This window comes from Balearica regulorum, chromosome 12 (genome assembly GCF_011004875.1).
Source record: "Balearica regulorum gibbericeps isolate bBalReg1 chromosome 12, bBalReg1.pri, whole genome shotgun sequence".
NCBI lineage: Eukaryota > Metazoa > Chordata > Aves > Gruiformes > Gruidae > Balearica > Balearica regulorum.
In genome coordinates, this window is record NC_046195.1 from 12,728,351 (window position 1) to 12,744,240 (window position 15,890).

At 37.4% G+C, this 15,890-nt stretch overlaps 1 protein-coding gene across 8 annotated transcripts in view; it reads left to right on the forward strand.

Annotated features, from left to right (window-relative positions):
• PDE8A (phosphodiesterase 8A) overlaps positions 1-15,890 on the forward strand; it is a 157,616-nt gene that overhangs the window by 115,330 nt on the left and 26,396 nt on the right. For all 8 annotated transcript variants that reach the window (XM_075765129.1, XM_075765131.1, XM_075765127.1 and 5 more), the window contains 7 exons: positions 3,697-3,753; positions 6,233-6,423; positions 7,579-7,635; positions 9,942-9,999; positions 11,402-11,490; positions 11,725-11,803; positions 13,164-13,301. In XM_075765129.1, coding sequence (XP_075621244.1) covers positions 3,697-3,753; positions 6,233-6,423; positions 7,579-7,635; positions 9,942-9,999; positions 11,402-11,490; positions 11,725-11,803; positions 13,164-13,301 — 669 coding nt within the window. The remainder of the gene's footprint in view (positions 1-3,696; positions 3,754-6,232; positions 6,424-7,578; positions 7,636-9,941; positions 10,000-11,401; positions 11,491-11,724; positions 11,804-13,163; positions 13,302-15,890) is intronic.

A 15,890-nucleotide genomic window follows, 5' to 3' on the forward strand; every position in this document is an offset into this window, starting at 1 on the left:
GATTCTGTTCTGGCAGAATGTGAAGAATGACTCATAGTGAGAAGTACTTTATAAGGTTATATCAGGTCAACATTGAGTTTGTTGTACTTTAATCAGATCAGTTACAGTTGTTTGGGTCTGTCTTTTTAAAGCTTATTTCAGTTGTTTTTATTTACCAAACGTTCACTTTTCTCTGGACATTGGAAACATGAAGTATTTCTATCAGCAATTTCAATGTTTGCAACTTAGCTGCTACAACATGCACATCATTTCTAGCCAGCGTGAAGCTGCACACAGGAGTCAGTAGAAGACCTCCCCATTGACAGCTATCATGTGTGTGGCTGATGCTATTGCCTCGTGACGGATCTCACTTTGTGCCAAGGCCAGGCCTGGTTCGACAGGACAGAAAATACGGTGTTCCAATAAGAAAGGCAAATTTGGGGGAAAATAAGTGCTACCAGCAGTAGTTCAGCAGGTCACAGAATGTAAAATGGCCGCAGTTGCTGTGTGTAAGTATTTAAAGTAGCCTGGAGTTGATTATCTGCTGTGTCTCTAAGCAGAGGGTGTAAACACTTGCTGCTGCAGTAACTGAGCTGCCGTCTGCAATTAAAGCTAACTAGTAGTTACTGCCCTGCAGCCTGCTATTACAGGCATCTCTCACTCCCCAGACCTGGAGGAACTGAGCTGCAGCTATCATGGAAGTTGCACTAGCACAGATGAGTCAAAAAGATTTGCATTTTCAAAAGACTGAGACTTAGTTACTGTTGCAAACTATTCTAGCATGTAGATGTCTTTGAGACCATGAGCCCTGGCACCAGCCTGCGCTCTTGCGATGGTTTAATTGATCTATCGCAATCAATTCAGGAACCTACAACTAGTTCTGTCTCTCTGTCTTCTCATACGCTTTCTTACAGGTTTGTGCCTGCCTGGAAGGCTGTCACATGTACAAGTCATGTCTGTCAATCTGAAAATGTACTTGGGTCTTTGTTTTTCAAGTAGGAAAGAAACTTCAAGGAAAAAGTAGCATATGGTGTGAGTGAATAAAGATGCGTTTGTGCTATTACTATACATGGGAGCTTTGGCTGAGTTTGGTTTTGTTATAAGCCTGCAGCATTAGAGGTATTTTTAAAGGCTCGTTTAGTTCACTGACTGTTGAGAGTTTTTGCTAATCCTTGCTGAAGCCTTGATTTTTTGACACAGTACTTAATCAGCATGTTACTTCTCAGTGCTACCAGCAGCACACAAAAAGTTGAAATGATTAATCAAGTTATTTGAACAGATTTCAACAGGATTAAGAATTAACTGGAGTTCACCAAAATTTTCCAGCTGAGATACAGACCGAGGTTTTTCCTTCTACTCAGGACAGCAAGTTAACGTGTAACAAGACAGTTTATCTCATTTGGGCAGTGCTCGTAACTTGAGCTTAAATGGTGCATGAACAGGTATTTTCAGTGTAGAAATGGCCACAGGTTTCTGGCAGAAAAGTGTTTTTCAGGCTCAGTCCTTTAAATACTTTGATGACTATTAATTCACAACCTTTTTAAAAGAAAGAAGCATCTGAAAAGCAGTAACTGGCAATACTGGGTTTATCTGATTTGTTAAAACTCCCCTTGGACTGGGACTGATAGTCCAAGGGTACGCTGGCCTGATAGGTGCGGTTTTACATGCCCCCAAACACCACTGAAGTTCAGCTTCAGATCTCAGGCCCCTCGCTTGCTGAAACCGAAACCCCTTGCTGCTTTATGCTGGCAGCTGGGGAGTACAAAAGAAATGTTTCAAAATTTAATTTGAAGTGTGGTTATGGTCAGAGAAGTGACTGTAAAAAGGCATCTCTTACTCAGTAGAGATGCTTACTCTGTGTACTTCAGGCATTTCTGCTGATCTCACTGATTCAGGACAAGTGCTAACTACTGTCAGTGCTGCAAAACCAGTAACACTGGTGCCAAGAGCTGGATGATCCCCTCCTGCTACATGCATTATCAGCAAAAATATTTGCTATTTTTTAGTGCAGATTTTGAATAATTGGATGATGGGCCACAAAGGAGAATAAAGCAGCTTGATTTTTCCATCTGAAGTGAGATTTTTTGGTCTGGAAATTAGAAAAAATTGACTGGAGAGTATTTAAACTAAGCTGATCCAATCCAGGATGACTGAGAGTAAATCTGGAACCCTTCCATGTCATTTTAACATCAGCTTTTAGAGGCCCTCTTAAATAACACAGGCAAATGCTGGTTCCTGGATTGTTTTTGCAGGTACTATGTTGCCGTTTGACTCACGTTTCTTGCTTATTTAATGTTGCAGAGATGATTTCTAAGTTGATAAATAAATAAAATCACACATCAGAAACTCTGAGGGCTGAGCAATGGAGCAGTAAAGTCGTAGAGAGACAGGAGTGTGTAATTCTGAAAGATTTTTCTGTGAGACGTGCTGATGATTCTATAAAATTACTTATTGGAAAAACTCTAGGCTGCAAAGCAATAAATCTGATCTTCAAGTATGGTTTTACTTTGAAAAACAACAATGTAAAAATGCCACCTTTGTGCTCAACAGATCTTTTCTTTGTACAGATGAATCCAGAGATACCTTCTGTTTACTGCATTGCAAAAAATAATTTTCTTCTGCTTTTTTACTCCAATACCTTTGAAGAGTCAGTGTAACTCCAAGGACCATTGGTTGGACTCTGTGTTTTGAATCAGCAGCATTGTTATTCCTGCTTTTTAGTTTTCATTTCAGATACAAAAGGTGAAAAATATTTAAGCACATAAAAGTGCAGATAGTTGCCTCGTGGGAATTCCCAAAGAACCAAACCTGTGTAATCCTGTTGGTCTCCCTCTGTATTTATGTGTTTAACTGCTTTAGAAAGTCCGTCCCATAAAAATTTGAAGAGTCATTCATGTTCAAGCTTGATTACTTGATTACTGATTAATCATATCAAAGAGAACCAGTTGTGATAAAGAGTACTTCTGGTCATTGACCTCCATTGCTTGAAGTGACACATGAGAAGGAAGGATCCCAGCTCAGTTCTTGCATCCTAACCTAAACTGTTTGCCTGTGTTACTTGAACAGAATCTAACGTAGGAATTTCTGCCATGCAGAAAGCATGACATATGACAGCATTTTTGCAGGGTTTTTTAAAGCAAAGTTGCATGCTGAATACACGCATCGTCAAGTATAAATAGTTGAGTTCTGAAACCTTCCCTGGAGGTGCTGGGTGGGAAGGAGAGAATTCTTCCCTTGGAGAAATGAAATTGGTGTGTTTTTGTAGCACTCTTGGACACCTGGTTCATGTGAAATTCTAAGAGCAGAGTTACGTATTTTTGCCTTTCTCCTGGAGATTTAATGCTTTTTTGGACTTTAAAAAAAAAAAAAGAATTTTTAAACACTTCCATGTTTTGCAGAACAGCTGGAGCGATACAGAGGATACAGAAAAATAACAATCTGTCTTTCTAACTTTCATGACTAGTCCATTACTTTATGTTTAAAATAGCAATAAAAAAATTACTTCAAGAATAACTTGTTGATTTCTAACTGTGTTAATGCAGCTTAGCATATAAATTTACAAAAGCAGAATAAGGCCTTCATGAAGAAGCAGCCTCATAACAATAGCAATACATCTGTGAGACAGCAGTAAATAAGAAATGTCTTCTCCAACAAAGCTAATTTTTCTTCTTCCCTAGGTGTTTACGTATTAATAAGATCCCTTCTTATTTCTTCTAGGCACCAGTAACAGATGTGCAGTTTGGCCCTATGAGACTTCATCAAGATCAACTTCAGGTATTACAACAATTCAAACTGAAGTCTTAATTTCTAAAGTATCACAGATTTTAGCTTAAAATTTATGACTGGAATTTTTTGGGTATAGAGATCTTCACAGAGCATTTTTGTCAAGTGATGATGTGCACTTAACAGATTTTTATCATGGCATTCTATGTGATATCCGAAAAATCCTGCCTACCTCTTTTCTCCAACCATCTCTCAGCTCATAAAAATAGAGCTATCTATATTTCTTCTATCAGTTAGCTTGTAATCAATTTAGTGTGTGCCTTGGTTTGTATTTTACTAGTAGTCAATTCTTAATCAAAATCTCATCAAAATCATACTAAGCCAAATGTCCTGTCAAGGTCTATTACACCAGCACTATTACTAGCAGCAATCAAACTTGCAATATCATCACAAAAGATAAGAAGCAAGCTTGGCAAAGTATGGGGGGTTTTCTCATTCGTTGTTGACTGGCATTAACTCAGCTTCCTTTATCTCTTTATTAATAAAGGTCGTATGGTAGTTGTCCCCTTACTTTGTGTGGGATGGGTGTGAGGTTTGCAGATACATGACTCCTTTGGACTTCCTCTGAAAATTCTCCAAATTGGCATACCAAACCATTAATAATCCAAGATGTTCCTCGGTCAGCAATTGCAAAACTCCTGGGTGAAAGTACTCTGGACCTGATCATTTGAAAACATCTGTCTTCAAGAACTGCAGTTCAACATCTTCCTGAGCTATTGTCAGAACAGACAGTAATATCATCGAACATCAGATCTTAGGACAGCCTCATCCAGCTGTTCCCCAAGTATAAAGCAGAAACATTCCTCGAATATTTCAGCCTCCTTTATTGTTATTAATGATTGTATCACTTTTGTCCAGTCATGGGCACTCTAAAATTCTACCAATTTGTCCTGGTAATACAGCTGGCAGGTATGAGGGAAGGAGAAGTTAGACAACATCACAATTGTGCCAGAGTCAATCGTACAACTCAGATCTGCTGACTTTCAGCATGCTGAAAACCATTCTTCCACTCTTTAAGAGTGTTATAAATTAACTTCACTAAATATAGCCCAAACTATGACATGTTTTTGCAAACAGTTTTGCAGGTTGCTATAAAAGGAATCTGAACTAAATAAGTACAAAGTCCTTCATTCCTACAAAAATATGCGCTACATGGAAATGTTAAGATTTACTGGTAGACATTGGACCAACTTGGTCCAAAGTGTAACCAGCAATGGAATTCCTAAGAAGGAAGACACCCAGAAGATAAATGGCAGTGGGACGTGGTACAAGTTACACATGCTCCAGATTATTGTCTGACTAAAGCATATATCTAAGTGTGGTTTGATTAAATTACTGAAAGATTGCTGTCTTGGGACAATAGACCAAATGTTGGCTTAGTTATCCATCTTTCCCAAAAGGCTGCATATACTGAGTCATCACAGAATCAACACTAACGTAGATCTATAGTCTGCCATTCTGTGTTTTCTTTCAGGCAAAAGAAGTTTTCTTCTACAAAATATTATCCTGATGCAAAGCACAGTCACATCACTGAGAGTCTTCCTTAGCAGACTTTGTTTATGTTCTGTGCCATATTCAATCCTAGAATTTGAAATACATTTTAGAAGGAATTGGGCCTTATCATACTTTGAGTATGTAGGCATCGTATTGATTTTTAAAAAGGCTCAGAGAGATTAATGTCATTGACAATTACACAGAAAGTTAGGACAGAGCAAATACTGGCTCATAGATCTGACTTCCAGTTGTGGACTTCAACCATGGTAACCTCCTTCTGTGATACAAATCCCATGGCAAGCTTTGCATAGGAGTCACATGGGGACATACTTCATATACAGGGTACTGCTTATGATTCCAGTCTTGCATGAGTTCATCTTGACCAGCCTGTCTGTAGTTTCCAGAAACCCTGCAGAGTGGGCTGCTTCCAGTACTTTGGGGAACTAGAACAAGATGAAAAGGAAAGCACGTTTTTCATCACGCCATTGAAACACTGTTAAATATTAATTCACATGAGGTGAACCATAGCATATTTTTTTTCTGGAATACGAACCTGGCAAGAAAAATAAAACCCAAGAAAGCGGTTGTATGTGAGACAATTTCAGAGAAGAAATTGTCTGTTATTTCATGTACACTGTCTGAAACGTAGGCATCTAGTCTCAACTGATTGTCTAAGCTCTCTTGGTAGCTAATGACAAGAGAACCACTTCCCAAACTTGTTCATCCCATGTGCATATAAATGGCTCTGGCAGACTATTTTATCCACTCGAAACACCTCTGTATACAGACAATTGTAAAAAGCAATAGTCTGTAGAAAGCAATTTTCTCAAAACCAATGGATTAAGCCTTGGAAGTAGCTTTAAAAAACATGTTAAGAACAGGCAAAAGTCACAGAATCTACTGTATATGTAAGGCTTGTTTGTTTGATTCACTATCTGTCTTGTTTGTAATGATTCACTGTCTGTCTTTGACCCAGGTACTTCTAGTGTTTGCCAAAGAAGATAACCAGAGTAATGGGTTCTGTTGGGCGTGTGAGAAAGCTGGATTTCGATGTAATATTGCCAGGACACCTGAGTCTGCACTAGAGTGTTTTCTTGATAAACACCATGACATTATCATTATTGACCATAGACATTCCAGATACTTCGATGCAGAAGCATTATGCAGGTAAGCATAATTAATACTTAACCATATAGTTAACACATCATGAAAATTTTTTTTGCTTTTATACGACCCTTTTGTAAAATCTGTCGAACGTTAATATTTTTTTTGGACAGATGTCTGCTGGCAGCATCAATTAATGTTACCTCAGTGCTTTACATCTGATAGCAGCAGCATTTTTTGTTGTGCACTAGGATATCTGAAGCTCTATCTGGCTTAGAGCCACAGTGTACAAATTTCTTGCCATAGTGAACTTTTTTAAACTTTTTTTTTCTTTTTTTTTCCAAATACCTGGTTCCTTGTTTGCACATTAAATTAACTGCCTCGATTGCATGTGCCACCAAGCAATTTAATCATATGTTCACTTCATTAATGTTCTGAATTTTTTGAAATGTCACTTGCTGTTGAGTAACTCCAGATGCAAATAGGCAATGTTTTGTGTGCACGTTTCCATACCTACAACATTTGAAAATCTGTTATGAAGAGCAAAGTTGCAAACTGATTCCAAAAATACTTTCACAAACTGCTGTAAAGTATGAAAAAGGGGGAAAGGAGTCTCCACAGAGACCCAACAGGCAGTGGTGCTTTGCTTCAGTGACTTTCCAGTGAAATACCCCTTGGGAATGTGTCTAGACTAAATAACAATCTGTGGGGTGGGGGTGGCAGGGTCAGATTATGTACCCTGGGTGAGTGTGGTGGGTTCAGGGCACTGGGACAAAAGCTCTTCTCCTTGCTAAAGTAACTAGATAAAATCTTTCTCAGGCAAAGGCTAGATATCAGTGCTGTTTCCCTTGTTACAATTTTACAGTTCTGTCCCAGAATAAAATAAAATGCTCCTTAAATGAGTGAGGTGAAGTCCTGCAAACAAGTCCATTCCATGCTGTTTCAGAAGGGAGAATTTTTGCTATTCCCCCACTGAGAATATTCGAGGTTTAGATTAATCTACATTCCCTGTGTCTTTTTTTTTTTTCATGGAGTCTCAGACACTACTAAATTTATCCTCCTTTCTTAGTGGTCCAGCAGGCTCGAGATTTGATTTTTGTTTTGTTGTTAAACCATTTAAAAGAGACATTTTAAGAAAAGTACTGTGTGAAGATTCTGTAAAGTCATGTTTTCTGAAATGTGAACTTAAAAAATGTTAAACTTGCTTTTTATTTAAAGGTCTATCAGAACAACAAAGCCCTCAGAAAATACAGTCATTATTGGTGTAGTACGAAGGTAAATACTCATATCTTTACATTCATGTGATCAACAAAATGTAAATCTTAGCATTGTAAAAGTAAATAATACATTAAAAAACTTGAATTAGAACTTCTTACTGTGCTAGTAATAATGTGTTACAGAATTTTCACCATCCTTGACCACAGGATTGGGACAAGATTTTTGATTTCTAGTTTTTACTCAAGAGGTCTCGCTTCAGATTATTTTGGTTTGGTTTGTTTTTTCCCCTCTCCTGATCACTGGAGGCTTTAGGAGTATGTTTCAGATAACCTCTGCAACATCATGTATGGAACTGTGGAACTGCCTCACAGATCTGTGTTTTGATATTAATAAAAATAACACTTTGAACCTTTATTGATCTGTCTTTCAGTCTGATTAATCTCAGCACAAACAGGAGAACTGTTGAGTTACAAAAAAAGATATAGAACAATTTGATCAGTATAAAGTAGCATCTGACTGTAGAAGTTTTAAAAATAAAATAGACTATATTATGACATCTCAGTAAAGCAGTGCATAGGCTTTTTTCCTTTTCCTCCCTCTGAAAACATTGCTTATATATCATAAAATAATGTAAAGTAACAAAAATGCAAGATATTTCATCTGATATGAAATAAATGGAAGATAATTTCCTCAAAGTGCAATTTTGGGAATGTCCATTTCTCAGAAAACATTTATTCTGAAAGCCAATTCAGAGGTATTGAAATTTCCCATTAAAAATCCTGTTTTCCACCACCATTTCTAGTCAACAAAAGACCCTCATTAAACATTTCAAGGGATTCCATTGTGAATATCATCTTTAATGTTTTTATGCTAGGAAGTCTTCTGACTATGGTAACCATTGCTTCTACAGTCAGAATTGTCTCTCATCGAACTAATGCAAAAGAAAAGAAAAAAAGGAGCAAAAGAGCAAACAGTAACTCAAGAGCTTCTTCCTGTACATTAGTGAGAAAGACACCTGTGGTTCTGTGGGCCAGCAGTTCCTCTCAAAAGTGAGGAGAGCTTGGAAGCTGGGCTTGCTGACTCACAATTAGGAAGCTGCTCAAAAGGGGTTTTCCCTGTAGTTTGTTTTTGTCTTTTCAAAATGCTCACATTGTGTGCAGGGACAAGATGATAGCCCCTTGTGGTGACAATATCACAGGAGCTTGAGCTTTCCAACTTTTCAGATTTATCTGGCTACTGGAAACTTCCAAAGTGAGTTTGCCTTCCACTGGGACCGAGTTGACAGTGTCACATTCCCATGTGCTAAACACAAGCGTTCTCAAGTTGCCATTTAGGATTTCACAGACAGAGCACTTTCACACACTTCCTTTCTTGCTGCAAGAAGCATATTTGTGAAAAAGCCTGACATTTAGCCAATAGCATATGGAGAGTCTTCTCCTTCATTTTCCTGCAGTTCAGTTCATTGGTTTTGGGGTTTTTTTTTTCCTCCCTGCAGAATGGCTGTCCTCTGTGCTTCTGGGAGGCAGCATTACCAGATAGCCAGCATGAGGAATGGGGATATTTTTCTGACAGCTGCCCTTCTCTCTCTGCTTAATCTTGGGCAAACTTGGTACTTCAGTAGGCATCATTCTCTTTATCCATAAGAAACAAGTGCACGGAAAACAAAAAGAAGAGGTGCCATAAGATCTAAAATTTCACACATTAAAAGCTATTGTGCCATCTGCTAAACTTGACCAGCTTCCATCTGCTCATTTACAGAAACTTAACATAATGGCCTTTCTTCCAGATTCAAGCCATACATTCACATATGTTGGAGTGTCTTTTAACAGTTAGTATAGCCAAGTTTTCAAAATGATTCAGATATCTCATTTTAGGAGTATGTGACCTACTAGAAGGCACTGGGTAGGCGACGCGAGAAAATCCATCCTCATTCCGGCATCTTGAGTAGCCCACTTAAAGATTTGGTACACTCAGATAAGAAGTAATTTCTTGAAACTTTGGCCATGTAGACTTTCAAGTGCATCTTTGACTAGGGACAGCATAAACAACAAAGAATCCAGCACCCAAAAAGAAGGAATAGTCCAACAGTCTAGCTAATTAATTTGTTTTCTTGAAGCATTAGTTTTTTGTGATGCAAGCAGCTCATTACGTGCAAAAAGGAAAATAATGTTTTGGTTTATTTGCGCCAAAGATGAAGGCTTATAAAAAATGCAAAAAATATGCTTTATTCATAGATCCTATAAGTATCCAGCTGTATTTGCCTTTAGTGTGACATCTGGGGTACAGGTATGTCAATGGCTTGTGAAATTTGGTCTCAGTTGATTACAGAAATAATTTCAGACTTTATCATCCTTCTTTAAAAGGCATGCTGATCGTGAAGAGTCATCAATATTGCCCCTGATCGCTGCTGGCTTCACAAGGGTATGTATGTTTTATACTCTGCTAAGTTGCTCTGACATTCCGAAATTGCCATGCAAGAAACTATCCAGAAGTTTGGCTATCAGTGATTGTGTCAGTAATCCAACCTGTAAATCTTGTTCATGCTGCTTATTCTTATATGTATATATATCCCAATTCTGAACTACCATACACCAGTAGAATCAGAATAATGCTGACTAGGTAGGTGGACATTCTCAGGAATACAAGATGTGGTGCTGAGACTTTTCTGCTTTATACATTTATTTCAGAGTAAGTACATAATGCTCTGTTTGAAAAGTTGGCATTGACAAAATTGACTAGTGACTATAGCAGAGCCTGAGAGCAGCTTGCAATGAACAACAGAATGTGCTGTGGGAAATCTCTTCTATCAAATGCCAATTCACATCTGTAAACAGGCCTCAGACACTGCCAAGTGCTATTATCTATTGTTTGGAGGCACCTGAAAAGTATGACATTGAATCTGTTCCTTGGCAACTATTCCAATTAAGCAGGAAAGGTGCTTATTAGTGCGTCAGTTAAGTGGATTCTTTATTGTACATTAAGCTGACAATGGAACAAAAATGTGCATGATTTACAGTGTGATTCAGAGTATTTGGTTGCACCCTCACCAGATTTTTTGCTATCCCATCACAATCCATTTGCACCTATTTGCTTATTTGTAGTAAGGTCCTAATACAGGAAGTGCTAAAGCCTGAAAATAACTGTACTTATGTGCCCACTGGAATGACTCTGTACATACAAGTAATGCGACACAGGCTCTGAATTATTTATGGATCAGAGCCTTGGAGATAGGACTAATGGCAAAGCATAGAAAATTTTGTTTAGTGGCCTTGATGTGGTAGCTTACCTTTGATAATCAGTCCTCCCTCTGAACTATCAATGTCTGTGGCAGTTTAGCATGAACAAAGATTTAACATTCAGGCTCATACCTGTTAAATATGTTTTAAAAAAACATCAAAGATACTGAAGTCATTGCTATACAAGCCCCAAAATGCGTAATTGTATCTGGTAGCAGGTGTATTTGTCAGGAAGTTTTGCTTTCTTCTATGCATACAATTTGGGGTATTAGTTCAATGTTATTTAAGTAGCATGAAAGCATATAACTTGATTAAAAGTAGATTATTTTATTTATTAATCATACTGACAGCCACAGAGAATAAACAGATTATTGCCATGAGAATCTGTCACCTTTTCAAAATGTAGTAACCTGACAAATTTTACTAGTCCCAAAATATAATCTTCATATGTTGCTTGTGTTAGAACATGTTCATTTTTGGCATATCTACTCCTTTTTTGTTCTTTATCAAGGAAAAAAACCCAGAGCTTCATACCCTTGAATACAGAAATGTGTATTAATGAAATATGTCTAACCTTTTATTTGCAGAGATATGTAGAAAATTCTAATATAATGGCCTGTTACAATGAGTTGATTCAGCTGGAATTTGGAGAGGTGCGGGCACAGTTCAAACTAAGGTAATTTTAACAAAAACATCATCAACAAAAAAATGCCAATTCAGTCACATCCTTAAAAGAGTATTTATTTTATCGTACTGTAGTTAATTATACAATGTTAGTTAGCTGAAGAAAACATGTTAATCATTAAAGTACAATTTTATTCAGTACTGAGTTGCAATACCTTATTGTCATATACAGAATTACATGGATTAAATTTAATCAGAGGCTTTTTTTTTTTTTTTTGGTCTCCAGGGCATGTAATTCATTATTTACAGCATTAGAGAAAAGTCAAGAAGCCATTGAGATCACAAGTGAAGACCATGTAATACAGGTTTGTTCCAGTTAATTTTATAAGTACAGAAGATTGCTCTGTGGACTGACTGTTTTTTATTTCATCCATGACTACATTTACTCTTTCTTATAGTCTAAGAATCTAACCTAACTTAATGGTTCTAAAAAGACTGGAGTGAGTTTAGCTGTAGAGAAGAATTTTCTCCATGTAAAGTATCTTGCATAAATCAAGTAAATTTTAAGGGGGATTGTTGTTTCTGAATGAATAAGGATTACTCTCTTGTTTTTATTTTTTGTAATGATTCTTTTTATATCATGAATGAATGCAGCCACTGACTGGCTTGTATGCATTCTTTTCCAAAAATATTGTATGTTAATTTGATGCTCTTGAAAAGCAGATCTAATTGAAGTTCTATTTAAATATAGTACACTTTTTTTTTTTTTTTTTAATAAATCTGATACTGTTTGATGCATTGGGATTTTTGGGCCAACTGTTTTTGAATGTAATAATCTCCTAAAATTTTTTTCAAAAAAGGCAAAAGAAATTGTGCTTAGGTTTGCAGTCCTGAAAAACACCATCTTTATAAGGAAGTTAGTTCCATCCCTAGCTATGAAGGCTGTGAGGAGTGATTTTATTATCAGTAAAGAGCTCGAGTGTAAGCCTCTGGGAGTTAGAGCATGCATATAAATTGTACCCTCTTGACCCAAATCTTGACAATGGCAGTTTCATTGAAGGATGTGCCTTCTTCATCCCTTTTACAAAAATAACAGAAGATATCCTGAAGATGTTTTAAATATGTTTTTTCAGACCAAATTTTGTCCCTCTGCAGACAGCCCCAGAATATGAGACAACCGACACGTGCAAGAGTCCCGGATCTCCAGCAGACAGGGCTTTCTCATGTAGGGGGGAATCGTTTGGAAGGAGCTTTTGGGGGAAACTTTAGGCGCAGAGGGCATCCAGTGGCACCTTTTTTATTTCTCTCGTATTGAAACACTGTAAGTTGTGAGGCGTTCAGATGCTGTTATTATGGTACCTGGGTACCAGGTGTGATTTTTAGGAACACTGAGGCAGGTTTGAGGTGTATAGGTTTGAGAACTGACTGAGCTCATTTTTCAGGATTTTATGTTGTCTGTCTAATCTCTGTGGATATGTAATACTCAGCTGCTTCCATAATTTCCCTCTCTGCTCACATGCACACTTCTACACAACTCTTCTAGCATGGACATTCCTGTTTTGCTTCACAAAGAGAAAAATGTAGGCATCTCTCTCAGAAGCAGTACATACAAAGATCTATTTCAGGCTGAGAAAGAGATCCCTTGGTTTAGCCAATAGAAAAAAGAGATTCTGTTATGCTTTAAGTATTCTGTTGAATGGTTGTTTGTTTGTTTGTATTTCACAGTACGTCAATCCTGCTTTTGAAACAGTGATGGGCTATCAAATAGGTGAACTAATAGGAAAGGAATTAACAGAAGTGCCTATAAATGAAAAAAAAGCTGATTTCCTAGATACAATTAATTCCTGCATAAAGATAGGAAAGGTGAGTAATCGCTTATCATTTGCTACCTGTAAAAGTTATTATTGTCTAGGGATAACACATGATGTAAATTGCAGCTTCAGAGACACATAGTATTTGCAGCTTTCTTATTCAAACAAGAAGAGAAAGTAAAAAATGCTATTTTTTTTCAGGGCTTCTTTTTTCCTGCTTGGAAGAGGTACATGTTTTATGAAAATAAGTGACTTGCTGTGTTTCTTTATAATATATGCTGTATGTAGCAAAAGGTGTGGGAATACCAAAAAGAAATGGGATGGATGTGCATGTTATCCAGTGAGATGTAAATGAGAAAAGAACCACGTTGAAGTATTTCAGCATGAAATGTGGAAGCTGATTTGCAAGTTCAGAATGTAAAGATATCAGAAGAGATATTTGCAATATCACTTGAGAGTGACAGGCAGTGTCAGCTGCCAGCTGTCACTATCTTTTATTCTCTAATGACATGGGAGCTGTCTAATGGATTTCCATTAGAAATGTTTGTTGCACCAAGAAAGTGCACGAGGAAGCGCAGCTGGCTTCAAGGGAGGTCATTACAGGGAGACATTACGGTTTGCCTGGTAGCAACATGATGTTCCTTTGGAACTCTTGTGGCTGTAGTGTGAGGATCCACCTAGGAGCTTTCATTTGCATTTTGACAACGAGGTGTAAATGCTTCTGATGTCACTGAACATGTCATCGTACCTTATAGGAAGACGATCATGGAGGTGACACAAAGAGATTTGGGAATTGGCGTGTTTGTAGATGCGTCATGGCCCATGCTCAGTCCTGAGTCAGGATAGCTAGTTGGGTCATACTGTGACTGTCTGCGGGGAGGCACCATGTTATTGACACAGAGCAGGGGGATGCTAAAATGAATCATGGCACTCTGTGTATCTAGGCAGTGATGCGAAAGCACCGATGCAAAGTTGTGATGAGTCATACTGTGTAAATCAGGGTACTAACACAAGCATTCATCAACAAAAGCTGCACACTAGCTGGGTGCGGATTGCTTGTGCCTTTCAACAAGAATGTGTCGCTCATTTCTACATGTATTGGCCTTTTGGAGGAGATCGCAGCAATAGACAATAGCTTGGATTATGGTGCTTCACACCTCTCTTGCCTGACTGAAATCATTTCAGTAAATGTGTGTAATACAAAACCAATGTTATGAGGGAGTATTTATTGAGTTATAATTCAAATACATTAGACGTGTCAGGCTTTAAATCCACAACATCAATTCTCAAGATACGGATTGAATTTTTAATATTTTAGTGTGCTGATAAAAATATCTTTAATAACAGAAATATATTTTACTCTATGAATGATAGAAATCTAACCCTAATCCATCTGTTTCCTTGCACTTATTTTACTCCTGGCTCTAGGACTTCCAACTGCAAGGGCTAATGAAATACTACTTATTTAAACCTGTCTGTCTGGAACAGCTTAAGCTGTTTTAGAGGTGGATATGTTCTGTTTACATGTTTTTTGTATTTCCCTTTGGAACATTTTATAGTATGCAATCTATGTAGCCTTACATTTATATATTAATAGAAAAATGAATTGCAAATTAAATTCTTAGAGGAAGTATTTGTGAGTAGAGGTTAACCGTGCGTAGCAACCTTTGGAATACTGCAGCCCTTTGAAGGTGCTTTAGTTTGAAATAATGTCTGTTAAGATGTTACAGCATTTTCAGAGGTGCCTAATTTATGTCTGGATCATTCTAACATGGTCTGTATGTTGTTTTCAGGCTTGTGATTTGTTTATATCCTGAATTTAAATAGCTGCTTTCCATTACACTAGGCTATATATTGGCTTCTATAGGTTGTAGCATACAAAAAAAGCCAACTGTCTACTACTGTGATATTCTCCTGTCAATCGATTTGGCTTTTCTGTTTTGAACAAACATGGTAATATAACAAAAATAATGGAAAGCAAGATTTTCTGATCTTGAGAAAAATGTAAGCTGTATAAAATCTACTTCTGGTCTTTAAATGGAATTGAGGAAGATGAACTCTAGCAGCATTTCCCCTCTTGTGCTGACAAACATAGTGCTGTGAGTAAGTTCAGTATATCCAAACAAAAGTTCATAGGCATTATACACAAAAATTGCTAATTGCATGGTACATAGGGATTCTTGGGTCAGGATGTTGTTTCTCTTAACAAAAAAAAATATCTCTGGAAGTTCATTTTTTTTGTTACTACAGCTGGGTGTAATTTGCAAGAAGCCAACGTTATTGAAAGGCATTTTCACCCTTCCATATTTGAGGAGTTAAAAAACAAGTTGTACTTTCTTCATTCTTCTGTTTCATGATTGAAATCACATCCATTAAGATGAAATGTGCAATTCTGATTACAATTCTTGCTGCCTCTGATCTCTGCAGTTTGACACAAAGCTCTTTATCTTAGTTTTCCTTTTTCTGAAGTGAGATGGATAGCTATTGATAAATCAGACAAGACATGCAATTCCTCTCACTCCTTGGGAATTATTTCCAAGATAGCTATCTTTGCAGAGAGGGTGGGAGAGCGATCAAGCTCTGTGATAAAGGTCTATGGCAATTCCTTCTTAACTCACCCTTACTTTCTGTGATATTGTTT